Source organism: Lepidochelys kempii, chromosome 6 (genome assembly GCF_965140285.1).
Source record: "Lepidochelys kempii isolate rLepKem1 chromosome 6, rLepKem1.hap1, whole genome shotgun sequence".
Classification (NCBI taxonomy): Eukaryota; Metazoa; Chordata; order Testudines; family Cheloniidae; genus Lepidochelys; species Lepidochelys kempii.
Window position 1 is genome coordinate 15,468,615 of NC_136385.1, and position 16,380 is coordinate 15,484,994.

Sequence of the window (16,380 nt, forward strand, 5' to 3'; positions counted from 1 at the left end):
CAATTCTTTATCTTTATTCATCAACAGGCCACCCCCACCCCTGCTGCTTCTTTCTCCCTATAGATTGCCTCTCTTGTACAGCCTCTCAATTCAGACCTGGCTAAGTTTGCAAATAGACATCCACTGAGAGGCGCACAACACACAAATGGCCAGACAGGGAAATAGGTGTCTATTACCTCCTGTCTGAAAGGAACATCTCCGAGGTATGTCACTGCCTGGTGATCGGCCTTAACTCCAAGACCTTAAGAACATAATTTTTATTATAGATACATGACTCTTTAAATATTACCTGTATGTACATTTCACAATGACTGTGACAATCAGTAGGCTACTGGCTCTTGATAGAGACCTCACATGCCACCCTTCGGTGAGCTATTATGCAGGTAGCCAACCCAGGGAATCCCTATGCTGCCCTGTGCCCTCTGCCAGCTGACATCAAGGGCTCCCTGGTCACAGGGCACATGCTGTATACAGAAGATCTACTGGGGATACAGAGGGGCCTTCAAGTGCCCAGGGCTGTGCATACTTCATGAAGATACAGAGTAATTCACATTATTTTCTCCCTGCGCATGGTCTCTGTCTCCGGTCCATGTTGTCTCTCTTACAGGCACCCAGATCCACAGAGGTGGACAGATCCTCCCTCTCGCCGCCCCCTTTCCTCCCCAGCTCTGGGAAACAGGCCAGAATGGGAGACTTGGGAAACAGGAACCCTCCCATACGTCCACAAACAAACTTCCTGTCAGTGCAGAGCTGCCAGAATGGCAATGAGTTCCTCTGACAGGCTCCCTGCATTCCCGCCCACCCTTGGACTCTGGCCAACAATCTGGGGAAAGCTGCCAAGGCAGAGAGAACCCGAGGCTTGCACAACACAACACACGGCGTCCCACCAGCCAAACAGCTAGGCAGAGTAAGTGAAGGCAGTGGGTCAGCCCCCTGCATTCCCCCTGACAGACACTCACTGAGGCAGGGAGACCCTGGGGATGGGGGGCTGTGGGGAGTGGGAGATCCCCAAGGGGCTGGGGGGAGATTGTTAGATTGATGGGGGAGAGTGGGAGATCCCCAAAGAACTGGGGGATGATTATTAGATTGGGGGGGGCTGTGGGGAGTGGGAGATCCCAAGGGGCTGGGGGGAGATTGTTAGATTGATGGGGGGGGAGTGGGAGATGCCCAAGGAACTGGGGGGGCAATTATTAAGTTGGCAGGGGGCTGTGGGGAGTGGGAGATCCCTGAGGAACTGGAGGTGATTGTTAGGTTGGGGGGTAGGGGGAGGGGAGTGGGAGATCCCCAAGGAACTGGGGGGCAATCGTTAGATTGGCACTTGCATTGTGGTAGTTTTGAATCCATCAAGAGTTCTGAACAACTGGAGTCAAAATGTGTCTCTGCCAATTTCCTTCTCTCTGTTTTTTTCTGAGTCCATCATTTCATTTCTTCCTCCATCCTCCTTATTCCCCTGTGTGCTTCTCTCTTCCCCCTCCCTTTTATCTTTCCTCTTCCTCCTCTGCACCTCTTACTCTATCCCTACCTCCCATAGGGAGCTCGCCCTGGGATCTGGTCTCCTAAATACTTTGTCCCCCCTCCTCACTTTTTGTCCTTCCCTTTGTTTCCTTTTCCCTCCCTATAGCTTTTCTACTGTATCTTCCCCTCCACACCAATTCTGTTTTTCCCTCTCTCACTCTCTCTCTTCCTGTAAAAAGAAAAGGAGGACTTGTGGCACCTTAGAGACTAACAAATTTATTTGAGCATAAGCTTTCATGAGCTACATCCGATGAAGTGAGCTGTAGCTCACGAAAGCTCATGCTCAAATAAATTGGTTAGTCTCTAAGGTGCCACAAGTACTCCTTTTCTTTTTGCGAATACAGACTAACACGGCTGCTACTCTGAAACCTCTCTTCCTGTTGTTTCATTTCTCACGCTCTTCCCCTCCCCCCATCTCTGTTTGGTTCTGTTGTTCCCCAGGCCCTGCTTTCTCCCAGCAAATGGAGGGTGTCCTCCTTCCCTGCTTTGGCCTCCTCTCTCTAACCCCCACCCACTCCCTTAGCCTCATCCCCTGGAATTTCTTCTCCCTTTGCCAGGGCAGGGGGAATGTCAGGAAGTAATCCGCATGCTTGGCATGGAGCAATCTTTGAGTGTGTCCATGCTGCTGTCAGAGGTCTGACTGCAGCGCTGTGGCATACCCACACTAGCTTTCATCGAGCTAGCGTGGAACAAAATTGCAGTCAAGATGTGAGCTGTCCAAGCCCGCCCTGGATCCTAGGGACCTACTTGTATTGCTAGTCCACCAGTCTTCACAGCAGTCTACCTGGTGCGGGGCTATTTGCCCCATGACTCCTTTCCCACTCCCTGAAGCCTACAGCCTCATCACTTCCAGGTGCCTGGGACGTAACAGGGGCCAGGATCTGTCCCCACAGAATGCAGCCACAGGACTGGCCTCAATGGCCCCTGCACTGCCTTTCAGTGGAGCCTGTGATTTGCCCCTCCCCTAGCTTCTTCTGGAAACCCTAAGGGGTAAACCACTGGGATCATTGTACATCGAATATCCATGGGACTTCTCCCTGGGGATCCCATAGCAAGCAGACCCCTAGGATCTCCCCTGGGATCCCCCTAGTTAGCTCACCCCTGGGATCTCTCCCCTGGGATCCCCTTGGCCAACAGGCCCCTGGGATCTCTCCCGTGGGGTTCGCTTAGCAAACAGGCCCCTGGGATCTCTCCCCTGGGATCCCCTTGGTGAACAGGCCCCAGGGATTATCTCCCCTGGGATCCCCCTCATGAGCAGGCTCCTGAGACCTCTCCTCCAGGATTCCCTTAGCGAGCAGGCCCCTGGGGTCTTTCCTCTGGGATCCCCTTAGTGAGCAAGCCCCTGGGGTCTCTCTCTGGGATTCCCCTAGCAAGCAGGCCCCTGGGGTCTCTCCTCTGGGATCCCCTTAGCGAGCAGGCCCTGGGGTCTCTCCTCTAGGAGCCCCTTAGCCAGCAGGTCCCTGGGATCTCTTCCATGGGAACCCCTTAGCGAGCAGACCCTGGGATGCCCATAGCAAGCTCCCCCCTCCTCTATAGGCTATTTGTCTGAAGGGATTCCCCAGCTAGGAAGGAGTCGGCTGTCCCATTCCATTGGCAGGAAGTGGAGGATTCTCCTCTGCCTAACTCCCGCAGTGGGGAGCTGCCATTCCTCTGCCCCGGCCTTGTCCTGCTATTGACCCCAACTTCCCCATTCTCTCCACAGCTGGCACCGAAATGGCAGCAACAGTGACAGAATCCGGGGGGATGAAGGTCATCACAGAGGTCATCCCGCAGACTGACCCCCGGGCTGCACAGCTGGACTCAACGGCTCCACAGCCCAGCTCCTCCCAGGTCAAAGGCTTCAGGAAGGCACAGCCCAAGGCACTGGGGGTGAGGGTCTGACATCTCTGCTGGATGAACGAAGGGGAACTGAGAGTGACCCACCCCCGCACAGTGCACTTAGTGAGGGGCAGCGGGGCTCTTCCCCTTGGGTCACTAGGAAACTAATGGACTCTCCTTCCCTTCACTTGCAAGGATGCTGTGGGTGAGGCCTAGAGGAGCAAGAATTAACTCTTCACTGGGTGTGGGGGGGGGGTGGCTTAGAATTGGAACCCGCGCCCTGCACATTCAGCCCTTGCCTGGCTGCTGAGATGGCCCAACAAGGGGCTCAGCTAGCACCAGCTGAACTGTAAGCGTCACCCCCCACTGGACGGTCACGTAGCCCCTTGCATCCCTAAAGATTCCACGCTGCAGCTCCAGCCACTGAAATGCAGCCACCTCTGGGGTGACACACAGCAACTGTGCAGCAGCCATATGCAAGTGAAACAGCGGGAGGGAAATTTGAGGAAGGCAGTGAGTAATTCCATGAGCCAGGATGCCACATCTAACCTCCCCCTTTGGCATCTTAAAAGACCATGTGTGACCTCAGTTTTATCTCTGCTCCAACAGGCAAGTGCCCCACTTACCCTAGGGAGCAGGTCTGGACCTAACCCCAAGTGAAGAACCCCCCTATTGCATCACCAGCCTCCCACAGTGCTATTAACACAGCCTGAGCCCCGTTTAGCTGGCGAGAGCTGGCAAGAGCACACCACGGAGTGCTATAGCTGCAGGGTTTCCTAGCTTAACAGCTTCCTGGCATTCAAAGGCATAAACATCTCCCCGTATGCCCAGAAAAATGCTGGCCAGCCAGACAATGTAAGTCAGAGAGGATTATCTCCATGGGAGGATTTTGGTGCCTCAACCCAGCTGATTTCCCCCATCTGCTCTCATTCTGCTGATAAGTTTAGGTCCTGGGGCTAACCTAAGGGCTGCCGCTGAGCATGTGTGTCTCAGACACTGTGGGTCATCAGGAGACGAGCTCCTCCAGGAACGGAGATCTCAAGAGGCGATGTGAGAGGAGTCGCAATTTGTTCCCCGGGTGGGGTGGGGGGAGAGAAAACAGAAAATAATGACAATGGCAGCAGTGAGGATGCAGCTGCTGTTCATAACGGTAGTGGGGATGGTAAAGACGATGGTTAGCATTGATGGTGGGGGTAATGGCAGTGATGATGTTGGCAGGGTGATGGGGTGATGGTGATAATGTTGGTGGGGGTGGTGGGAGTGATGATGATAATTGCAGGGTGATGGGGTTGTCAGAGGTGATGGTGGTGATGATGTTAGCCGGATGATGGGGTTGATGATGTTGGCAGTGTGATGGGGTGATGATATTGATGGAATTAGTGATGGGATTAGTGGGGTTAATGGTGAGGGTGATGAGGTTGGTGGGGCTGATGGCAGTGATGATGTTGGCAGGGTAATGGGGTGAGGAGGTTAGTGGGGGTGATGGCGGTGATGGGGTTGACGGGGTGATGGGGTTCGCAGGGTGAGGGGGTTGGTGGGGCTGATGGCAGTGATGATGGTGGGGATGATGAGGTTGATAAGGGTGATGGCGGTGATGGGGTTGGCGGGGTGATGAGATTGGCAGTGATGATGATGGTGGGGTGATGATGTTAGCAGGGTAATGGGGTGATGGCGGGGTGATGGAGGTAATGATGTCAGTGGTGATGGCTATGGTGATAACAGTGATGCCATAGATCATGGTAATGCTGCTGCACATATTGTGTATAAGTAACACCAAGCTCCATCTCCTCTTCCCCTCTAGGCCATACAGATCGTATCTGGTTTCACGCAGATCTCCTTTGGGATTGCCTTGATGGTAACTGAATTCCCAGCCCCAGCCCTCACTGTGGCCAGCGGAGTCTACTTTTGGATCGGCTTCCTGGTAGGCACAGCCAGCTCCGGGAGTGAGAAGCTCAGCCCTTTGATCCAGTTTCGGGGCGGCAGGGGGGTGTCTCAACAAATTTGCTCTGGGATATGCCCTGAACTCTGGCACAGAAGGCAGTGAGCATAGCCAGGCAGGCTTTCAGAATAACAGGGAGTGTGCTATGCACTGAGCCCTTGGGAGGGGCGGAGAAGGTGGTGGTAACCCTGCAAATGCTTTCAGGGTGGACTCACTCCCCCTAGGATGGGTCCGTTTGCTCAACCTGTGGCAGCTCCATCAGGCCCCACCATGGTGCAGGGTCACGGCATGCAGATGTGCAGGACCCTGGGCCAGCATGCCATCATCAGCGCTCACACACATTTTGGGATGCAGGCCTGCAAATGAGGCTCATGGAAATGTGGGGCATTTCCCTGAATGCTGGGGCAGACTGGCAACCCTACCCCTATGACATTGCTCTGCCCCAATCCTGCCCCAGATCAGATCCATCCCCCCACCCCCACACTCCTCAGGCTGGTGTGAGGGTGGGGTTCAGTCTGTTAGTTTTCACCCCACAATCACCGCTCCGACGGAGAGGCCCCAGCTCTGGCAGGGAAGAACTCTCGGATATGATGGAAATTCACCCCTACATTCAATCAGGCTCCACTGTGTGTACACCCCAGTCTGGGAGATGGTGGATATTTGCCTCCCGCCGGTGGCTGCGCCCCATAAGACACTACTGAAACTGATGCAGCCATCAGCAGGGGACTAAATTGGCCCTTATTCTTAGATCAAGAGGCTCATGCAATTCTCTCTCTGAGTCCCAAGCTCAGGGTCAGCTACCTGTGCATAAAGAAAAGGAGTACTTGTGGCACCTTAGAGACTAACCAATTTATTTGAGCATAAGCTTTCGTGAGCTACAGCTCACTTCATCGGATGCATACTGTGGAAAGAGTAGAAGATCTTTTTATAAACACAAAGCATGAAAAAATACCTCCCCCCACCCCACTCTCCTGCTGGTAATAGCTTATCTAAAGTGATCACTCTCCTTACAATGTGTATGATAATCAAGGTGGGCCATTTCCAGCACAAATCCAGGGTTTAACAAGAACGTCTGGGGGGGAGAGGGAGTAGGAAAAAACAAGGGGAAATAGATTACCTTGCATAATGGCTTAGCCACTCCCAGTCTCTATTCAAGCCTAAGTTAATTGTATCCAATTTGCAAATGAATTCCAATTCAACAGTCTCTCGCTGGAGTCTGGATTTGAAGTTTTTTTGTTGTAATATCACAACTTTCATGTCTGTAATCGCGTGACCAGAGAGATTGAAGTGTTCTCCGACTGGTTTATGAATGTTATAATTCTTGACATCTGATTTGTGTCCATTTATTCTTTTGCGTAGAGACTGTCCAGTTTGACCAATGTACATGGCAGAGGGGCATTGCTGGCACATGATGGCATATATCACATTGGTGGATGTGCAGGTGAACCAGCCTCTGATCGTGTGGCTGATGTGATTAGGCCCTGTGATGGTGTCCCCTGAATAGATATGTGGACACAGTTGGCAACGGGCTTTGTTGCAAGGATAGGTTCCTGGGTTAGAGGTTCTGTTGTGTGGTATGTGGTTGCTGGTGAGTATTTGCTTCAGGTTGGGGGGCTGTCTGTAGACAAGGACTGGCCTGTCTCCCAAGATTTGTGAGAGTGTTGGGTCATCCTTCAAGATAGGTTGTAGATCCTTAATAATGTGTTGGAGGGATTTTAGTTGGGGGCTGAAGGTGACGGCTAGTGGCATTCTGTTATTTTCTTTGTTAGGCCTGTCCTGTAGTAGGTGACTTCTGGGAACTCTTCTGGCTCTATCAATCTGTTTCTTCACTTCCGCAGGTGGGTATTGTAGTTGTAAGAATGCTTGACAGAGATCTTGTAGGTGTTTGTCTCTGTCTGAGGGGTTGGAGCAAATGCGGTTGTATCGCAGAGCTTGGCTGTAGGCAATGGATTGTGTGGTGTAGTCAGGGTGAAAGCTGGAGGCATGTACGTAGGAATAGCGGTCAGTAGGTTTCCGGTATAGGGTAGTGTTTATGTGACCATCGTTTATTAGCACTGTACTGTCCAGGAAGTGGATCTCTTGTGTGGACTGGACCAAGCTGAGGTTGATGGTGGGATGGAAATTGTTGAAATCATGGTGGAATTCCTCAAGGGCTTCTTTTCCATGGGTCCAGATTATGAAGATGTCATCAATATAGCGCAAGTAGAGTAGGGCATACAGGCTTTAGGCTTCTGTCCAACTGTCAGGGAGGCAATGGATCCAGGTGGTGACATGGAGGGAAAGCAAATCCTATCTGGAGAACTTCACAGCTACCCTGCCATACGGAAACGCCCAGCAGATTGCACTGTGGCTCCGGACAATGAGCCTTTGGCTTCTGAGAATTTGGGAAAATCCCAGCTCCTCTGGGCTGCTTTGCAGTGGGATAAAAGGAGAGGGAGTCCCATGAGATGGGACTTGAGAGCCTGTGAGACCTCAATCCCACCATTAATCTCCCGAAACCTGAATTTGGGTCTCTTTACACCTCGATCCTAGTGACAATCTCGTGTCATCTTCTGGGGCAGGGCTTTCATGGCCCATAATCCTGTGGGGTTCATTCCACCCAGTTCCAACGTGTGCGTGATTTTGAGTGGGATGGGAACCTGCCGATAACTCTTCCCCATTTGCTGTTCCCTGGGCAGCTTGTGTCCTCGGGATCCGTGCTGGTGGAGACTGAGAGAAGAGAAAGCATCTGGCTGGTAAATATCCTCCAAGCATTTTCGTTCATGGGAGTGGGACTGGTGCGTGGCTGCACTCCAGCTAGCCACAGTGGCTGATGGCACCTAGGAGGCCCTACGTAGCCTGGATGCAAATTTCAGAAGCCCTGAGCCTGCTTTAACTCAGTCCATTTCTACACTGCAACTGGGAGGTGGGATTCCCAGCTCAGGCATGTGAACATGCGCTAGCTCTGCAGTGTGGCCATGGCAGCATGGGTGGTGGCCCCGAGTACAACCCTGTCCAAGATCTTAAGTACATACTCAGGTTACCTGGCTCGTGCTGTTGAGGCCAGCACCGCTAGTTTTAGGTGTTAGCTTGAGCAGAGCTTGCATGTGCATGTCTACCTGAGCTGGGAGTCACACCTCCCAGCTGCTGTGTAGATGGACCCTTACACTAGGGGCTGGGATGTGTGAGGGTGGCTTTAACCACATTTGCCCAACCCTCTCCATTCCTGCATCCGCCTGAATGAAGATTTAGGCCCATGGACTTTGCTGGGAGTTGATGGGGCTCTGAGCATCACAAAATGGGGCCCTAGGACTCTAATACCACAACTGCATAATGATTCAGCCCCATCACCCCCTGCTGGACCAGATACGCTGTGTCCTCCAAGGCAACGTGCTCAGACTCCATATGACCAGCACGGGAAGTCCATTCCAGACCCCAGAGCTGCCCCACGTAGGCCACTCAGCCACAGCTGTTTCATCCCATGGACTGTTGGCTCAGGTGCCTCAGCTGATGGGCCCTTAGAGATTACACCCATATTATAAATGTGCCATGAGGATGGCTTTTTAGTTAAGGCTTTGGCCTGGGCGGTCTAGAGAGCTGGCTTCTTTTCCCAGTCCTGCCAGAGATTTGACCTCAGGCAAGGCACCGAATGTCTCTGTGCCCCATTTCTACACCTGTAGAGTGGGAGGCGGGAGACGGGGCTTGTAACAGTTCTTTCTGCCTAGTCTGTTTGGACGGTAAGACCTTTGGGGTAGAGATGCCTTTTGCTGTGCCCATGGGGCTCCCATCGCACTGGGACACTGATCTCGGTGAGTGCTGTAACGATTGCAGATGTTGTGCTCTGCTCTCCTCTAATTGGCTGTGATTGATCCAGGTGAAAGTCTGCTACATTATCAGCGGCCTGGTCATCCTGGCTACCCTGGCGGCCATGATCATTCACAGCGTGGAGATGGGCCAAGACATCCCGTGGTGCAGCATACTTGAGGGCAACAAAATGACCCTGCTGAACTGCTCCCAATCTGTCTACGTGGGTACCTCTTCCACGCCGCCTGCTCCTGCAGCAATCCACAGCCTCTTTGAAGGGGTCTGACTGGGTCTAGCACTTCAGGGGACCTGGGATCATCCCTCTCAGGACCCACTGGCTCCGCAACATGGGAATAGAAACTCAGCAAGGGGCAACGAATCCATCTGTTCACCTGGTTGGGGGGGGGGTTTCAATCAAACAAGAGCGGTGGGAAGCTGTAGTAGTTATTCACTAGACCAGGGTGGGTCAGGAGACCTCAGCTCTGTCACTGACTTGCTCTGCAACCCCACTCTGTGCCTCAGTTTCCCCATCTAGGAAATGGGGCTAATAGTGCCTTCCTCGGGTGGGTTGGCCATCAGAATGTTTGTGAAGCCCTTTGAGAGGCTCAGATGCAAGCGGTGCTGCCAACTCTTGCAAGTCTATTTGAGTTGCACAATATTTGGTGTTTTTCTTAAAGTCCCAGCTCCTGGATTAGGCTGATTAGGTGAGACTCTCAGCTGCTGTTTAAAACCAAAAAAAAGTAAGGTTCCTCCAGCCTCCTGGCTGTGGGGAACCAAAAGGCAAATAAAATGAACCCCATGTTTGTTTTTATTTCTGTTTTAATCTCATGATTTTTACACCAAACTTGCAACCCTTTGAGGCCTGACTCATGATTTTTGCTTGCTTGAGACTGGCAATAAGTAGGGTGAGGTTCTTTTATGGGGTGCCTCTACAACAGCAGCATTGCCCCAGAGCTAGGTGGGGCCCACACTGAGATCTGCTACAAATCAGCACCCTGAGATTTAAAGAGACCAGTCTTTCTTTGGCCGGCCAGTATAATGATACCATCAGTATGTAGCCCGGAATGGGGACTGGATCACCCAGGAGCTGTACAGCCTTATGGGAGGAAGCTCAGGAGTGGGTGTAGAGTCAGTGTGTGGGTGTTATGGGTCCCCATAGCACCTGGTGCACAGCAGCTACTGGCTCTTTAGCTCAACCTGTAAAGACTCAATAATTTAGGTCTAGGGGTCCCCGGTTCAGTTCCCCAAGGGGCTAGCCAAGATGGTGGCTGATCCCCTACAATATAAAGTGACTGCTTGTAATTTTAACACCGTTTCCAATACACCACACTCCAGAGGCTCCCTGGTGCGCCAGCCAAGATGGCAGCCATCACAATGGTCGTAGTGAGAGGAACAGTACAGAGACTATGCTTTTAATGCGTGGCCTTTACGGGGCCCATATTGTGCCATGATAAGCTGCAGCCCCCTTGGCCTGCCCCGATCCAACACAATGCTCCCCGCTTCCCCCTTCCTGCCCTCCATCCTGTTGCCAAACCCCCTTCCCTCAAAAATGCTAGGTGGATCACTGAAATCTACCTGGGACACCATGGGTGTGACCTGGCCCAGGGCCCTGCAAAGCTATGAGTGTCTCTGGTGAGCTTCACTGCCCCAAGTGAGAACAAGGGGCAGGAGAAGAGCCAGAGATGAAGGAGGGACAGGGAGCTAGACTCTGAAACAAGATAGGCTCTGCCCAGCTCAGCCCTGGGAGGAGAAGGGATTCCCTTTGGCTGTACTGGGAGAGTCACTGCCTAATGCAGCCAATTTGAGTCCTAGCTAGTGCCACGCAGGACCCAACACATAGTATGTCTGTCCACTGGATGGCTGGGCCCCCTTGCCATGCCCTGCCCCCTATCAGGGCATGTGCAGAGAGGAGAGCTTGGGCAGTCCTCACCTGCTCGCTGTGTAGTAATGACACTTCCCAGCTGGGGGACAGGCCTCCCCTGGGGCGAGGTGGCTCCATGCAGTGGGATTGCTGGATGACCTCACCTGGGCTTTCTTCCCCACAGATTCTGAGTCACGGGATTAACTCAGTGTTCATCCTGCTGTGCCTGCTGGAGCTGTGCACGGCCATCGCCGCCCTGGTGTTCGGACACAAGGCCATGAAACAGCAGGACTACACACGGATGGTGAGGCTGGAGCACAGACACACTCCCTGCCGCACAACCCTGGAGCAATTGCGCGCAAACCGTGCTCCTCACCTCGGCCTGATCCATAGCCCATTGACATCAGCAGCAAGACTCCCATTGCCTTAGCCCTGGAGAGACCTCCTGCCTCATTGCTCTGACAATGGAGCCACCAGCTGAGCCCTCATGGACGTCAGTGAGGGTTTGTCCAGAGATTTCAATTGGAGCAAGGTCAGATCCCCTTGACCCCGTTCCTTGGGGAAAGGGGAATTCATTGCCCATGTTGGACCAGTCCAGCGCTTTACCTCTATGTTGATCCACCAATGGATTCTAATCCTGCCCTGGATGAACCACTGTCAGAAAAGGCAGAGGAGGGGAGGGGTCGAATGCCAGTTTTCAGTGTGATCCTGATGAGATGGAAAGGTAAATTCTGTTCTCTGATTATTCCCCAGGTGCTGTGATGGAACAGAGGCCAGCTCTGCTCCTCCCACCCCCAGGTGCACTGAGAACATGACAGAGATTTCCCACACTGGAGCCACAGCAACATGGACCCTTGGCCACATCTTCACTTTCCCAGGCAGGATGGCAGAGGGAGCAAACTCTGAGCCCCAACATCTCCTGCAGCCCACCTACCCCCCCTTCTGTGTCTAGGGGATAGGGGCGAATGCTGAGCCAGACACCACTATTCCTGAGCCCCCCAACTGAGAGATGAGAGCAGCTTTAACGCTCAAACTATCCCCTGACTTTCCCCAGAAACTCTCCTGTCTGTAACCTACTGCAGCCCATGACCTCTCTCAGGACCCTACTCACAGAATCCCCTCATGGACTCTGACCCCTGAACTTCCCCCCTCCCTCCTGACACTAGCAGGCAGGAGTTAACTCTGATTTTTTGCACCTCAAAGCCCTCCCCTGACTCCCAAACGCTCCAGCCTGTATGGGGATGGTGAAAATAAACTGACCCCCACACACCTTCCCTGGCCCCTCAAACTCGCCAGTCAGTAATGGGAGAGGAGATGGAATGAGACTGAACCCAGGGCCCCCTCTCCCCTCAAATCCTCCTATGATCCCTAGAATTCTCTGCAACCAGAGCAAAAGACAGCAAACTCCAAAGCCACTCCTTCCATCCTGCTCACGCCTCTCCCCCAGTTCCACAAACCCTCCGGTCTGCACAGGCAAACAAGATGGATGGGGAAAGCAGTGGGAGTCAACAGGATTATGGAGTAGAAGATGACCTTTTTCTTGGTCTTTGCCCCCTGGTTCCCTCACACAACTTAATTGCACCAAGACAGAGAGTGGGGGTCTGTTTAATTTTTTTTATTTGTGTTGCAGTAAAGGAGTGCAGTAAGCCAGGGGCTATAGATAGAAGGTAACAGATTTTGTATATATACAGATATATAACAGATATAAACACATCTATTATGTGATGGAACATACAGGGCAGCGCGTGATATAAAAAAACCAAACCACTAAAGACATGACACCCTGATTGTCCCCAAACAGAGCAGTGATGCCATGATCTCCATGTAAATGCCACATTCAGCCCTCATGTAGCTCCTGATGTCTTCGGCTTCCACCAAGAACTTGGCCCTTTTGTCTCCTGAAAATCCTCACTTGTTCTCCCTTCATGTTGTATTATCCATCCAGACCACATGTTTTATGGACCAGCCCTTAGCACTTGTGTTCTTTGCTGATTTCCAAGTCCTTAGAATGATTTCTTCAGCCACTGCTGATACTCTCAAACTACATATTTCTGAGGGGAAGTCAAACCCTTAGCAGTCTTCAGGACTTATAGAATAAAGTTCTTAGGACTGCCAGGGTTACTGCTGTTTAGAATCACATTCACTCACCCCCTAACTTCTTTCCAATCTTCTTTGGCTTTATGGCAGCTCTTTCATTCTGAGGATCATGTCATAAAAGAAAGATCTTCTCACTGATCCCCCTTCACTTCCAGTATCCCAGTTGTCTTCCAGTACCTCACCTCTCCCATTGCTTGGATCTTAAAATGTCTCATTTTGTAACCTGCCAGGAAGGATTCAGTAGGCCACAGTGGGAAAGTCACACCTCTAGGGCTATATAAATGTATCAGGTTCCCTTCATACCTCCAGCAAGAATCCACCTCTTGTGTGTATTGCCAGGTTCATTCTACTGGGTACCATGCAAATGCTAAAGATGATTTTTTTTATTTTTTGCTATATTAACCTGAGCTTACAGTATTATTATAACAAATGTTCCCACAGAATGTTATGTCTATCTACATCCCTATCTGTCCATTCGAAACCAAGCTTACCTCTCGAATTTGAGAAGTGGTCGCTAGAGGTTAGAACCTTACCAGTCTGGATTCTGAGTGGTACTGACTAGAGCTGGTCAAGAATTTTTCAGCAAAAAAAATTTTTTTTTGTGTGTGTGGAAATGCCAATTCACTGAAACCAAAACGGTTTGTGGGAAAAGGGTGGTTTTGAGGAACTTCTTGTTTTGAAAAATTTTGGGACAAAAGAGTTAGAATTTTATTTTTGAAACAAAAAAAATAATTTTTTTCAATGCAAAACTAGTTTTTGTTTAGAAATCTATGCTAATGATAGGGGGGGAAAGTTAATTTAAAAAGATAAAAATCAAAATTAAATGTTTTGATCGATCGAAACTAAAAAAAATTTCAGATTTTTCAGTTTGCAAATTTTTTTGAGATTTTGACATTTCATCCCAATTTGGGCCAAGAAAAATCTCAAAAATTTTATCCAGATGGGAACTGTTTTCTACCCAGTTTTACTACTCAGTACTCACAGTTCTAGTTGACTGCACTGGGCACTGCAGATATTCAGTGCCGCTTAGGGTCAGCTGTTAGGCAATGACAGCAGAAAAGTATTATATAGACCGGATCAGAACACCAGAATTTGTCCCATGGATCTTTCCACAGGAAAAATTGTGTTTTGAAATTTTCCCATTAGAAAATGTTGGTTTTCTGTGGGGCATTTCAAAACAAAATTAGTGTGGTTTTTTTTGCTTTAGTTTTGAAATGCCACTTTGAAACAAAACAACAGAGATTTATTGTTGCATTTCAAAATGTAGATTTGAAATTAAAAATTTCAATGTATTTCAATTTAAACTTTCATTTCAGCTTTTGAAAACTGGAGAAAATGGGGTAGTTACCCTCCACTCCCTTTTTTCACTTTTTCCAGTGAAGAAAAATGGGGAACAAGTTGAGAAAAGTAAAAATACAATTAAACACTTGTTCACACTTTTTTTCAGTTATAAAAGAAATTACAAATTAGAGAAAGTAGCACTTTTAATGACTTTTTAAAAAAACTTTTTTCATATCTTTTCAGTTCAAAAAAGCTAAAAAGTGTGAAAGAGCTTTTCACTTTTTTAACTCTTCCAAGTTGGAAGAAGTTTAAAAAAGGGAGCGGGGGGGGGGGATTTCAACAACTTTTTTTGCTTCCTCCATTGAAAAAAACAAAGAGGAGAAAGTCACTGAATGAGGAACTTCCAAAACATCCCCAAACCCAAAGGAAAAAACTGAACTTTTTCAGTATCCGAAACAAAACAACATTTTAAGTCAAAAATTAAAGAATAAATGTTCCTTTAGTTGTGGAATGTCAACAAAAAGGCTTATTGCAAAATGTCACTTCAAAATACCCTGGACATTTATTCCTTAGGAAAAGGCTTGTTTACATAAGAAAACTGACCAGAATAATTATTTCAGAATAGCTCCTCATCTGGACATTCTATTCCAGAATAAAAGTCACTTTACTCCAGAATGTGCTTTCAAAATGGAGTAACTTATTCTGGAATGAAATCACTTTTATTCTGGAATAGAGCGTCCAACTATTCTGGTCAATATGGTGCTGACAAACTGTAACATAAGAGAATCAAGAAAGTGGTGACAATACAAACCGCTAAACAGTTTTACATACACCAGTACAGAGGAAACTGGGTGAACTTCTCTGGTCTATGTTCTATAGAAGGTCAGACTAGAATGGTCTAATGGCACCTTCTGGCCTTAACAGCTATGAATCTCAATCTCTGGAAAATGAGGTCCATGGGACACTCTGCCTTGTTTAAAATGGTAAACGGGCCAGCTTCAGGATTCTGCTTAGAGCTCACACCTTTTCTTGTATCAATCACACAATGAATGTCTTTTCTGCATATAACCAGCACATGGCAATATCAGCGTTAGCGCTGAAGAGAATAACTGTATAATGCTGCTGTTCTGAACACCTGTGTTCTCATTTCAGTATATACCAGCCTCTCCCCGTGCAATTCCCTTTTCAGATTAAAAGTGATATCATTCTGTGAAATGCTTTGTTCCTCCTTCCCAGCGATGGGGGGAGGTGGCAATGGAGGGAGAGAGAAAGAGGCATGGATGAAGGTGGCAGGGATGGAGGGGAGGGAGGAGGTAGGGATGGAGAGGGTGTGATGTTCCCCTCTGGTGTTAGCCAGACCGGTGATCTGCTAGTCAATCCTTGACTCTGAGAGCCAGCCTTACTCTGCTCTGCTGTGAGAACCCCCACACCTGAGCTGTTCACGCACAGCCTCTGGCATGGCAGCTGCTCCTTGGATTGTGCAACCAAATTACACTAGCCAATATCTCCAGGCCCAGATACAACCCTAGGAACCTCCATCTTGCAGAGTTCAGTTATACCCACTGGACACTGCAAGCTTATAGGAGTTTGTCAATTTAACAAAGAAATTGATATGCACCAGGCTTGTTATCCCAAGGGGAGTCTCTGACATGCTTCAAACCAAACGCACTGCTTCAGAGAGAATAAATAAAAAAAATGATTAACTACAAAGATAGATTTTAAGTGATTATAAATCAAAGCATGACAAGTCAGATTTGGTCAAATGAAATAAAAGCAAAACGCATCCTAAGCTGATCTTAATGCTTTCAGTGTCACCATAACAATGGGGGCCAGGGTCAGTTTTGGGGGGTTCCTCCCCGTTTCAAGGAAGTGTCAATGTCACACACTGGCCTAGCAAAACAATACACTGTGTGCCCCTCACAAACATGGCAGACATCGGGAAGGGGGGGCCTGAGAGCCCATCACAAGTATGGCGGCTGGGGTAGAGGTTTGGGGAGGGTTCCCTCCTTCCCTTTCCTGTAGGGTTGCCAGATGTCCAGTTTCTACCAGAACGCCTGGTCGAAAAGGGACCCTGGCAGCTCTGATC

General features: G+C 49.7%; 1 protein-coding gene across 1 annotated transcript; it reads left to right on the top strand.

The window, feature by feature from the left end:
• The first annotated feature begins 806 nt into the window (after positions 1-806).
• LOC140912460 (membrane-spanning 4-domains subfamily A member 15) lies at positions 807-15,509 on the top strand. The gene is made up of 7 exons (XM_073346891.1): positions 807-907; positions 3,218-3,384; positions 5,135-5,254; positions 7,951-8,007; positions 9,126-9,278; positions 11,101-11,220; positions 11,670-15,509. The coding sequence occupies exons 2-7, from the start codon at positions 3,229-3,231 to the stop codon at positions 11,676-11,678; spliced, it is 615 nt and encodes a 204-aa protein (XP_073202992.1). The 5' UTR covers positions 807-907; positions 3,218-3,228; the 3' UTR covers positions 11,679-15,509.
• The last annotated feature ends 871 nt before the right edge of the window (positions 15,510-16,380 follow it).

Excerpts from the sequence above, each read along its gene's own strand:
- LOC140912460 (XM_073346891.1), top strand. The coding sequence starts at position 3,229 with ATGGCAGCAACAGTGACAGAATCCGGGGGGATGAAGGTCATCACAGAG. Across the intron at positions 8,008-9,125 it reads GAAGAGAAAGCATCTGGCTG|GTGAAAGTCTGCTACATTAT; the intron begins GTAAATATCCTC and ends TGATTGATCCAG. Across the intron at positions 9,279-11,100 it reads ACTGCTCCCAATCTGTCTAC|ATTCTGAGTCACGGGATTAA; the intron begins GTGGGTACCTCT and ends TCTTCCCCACAG.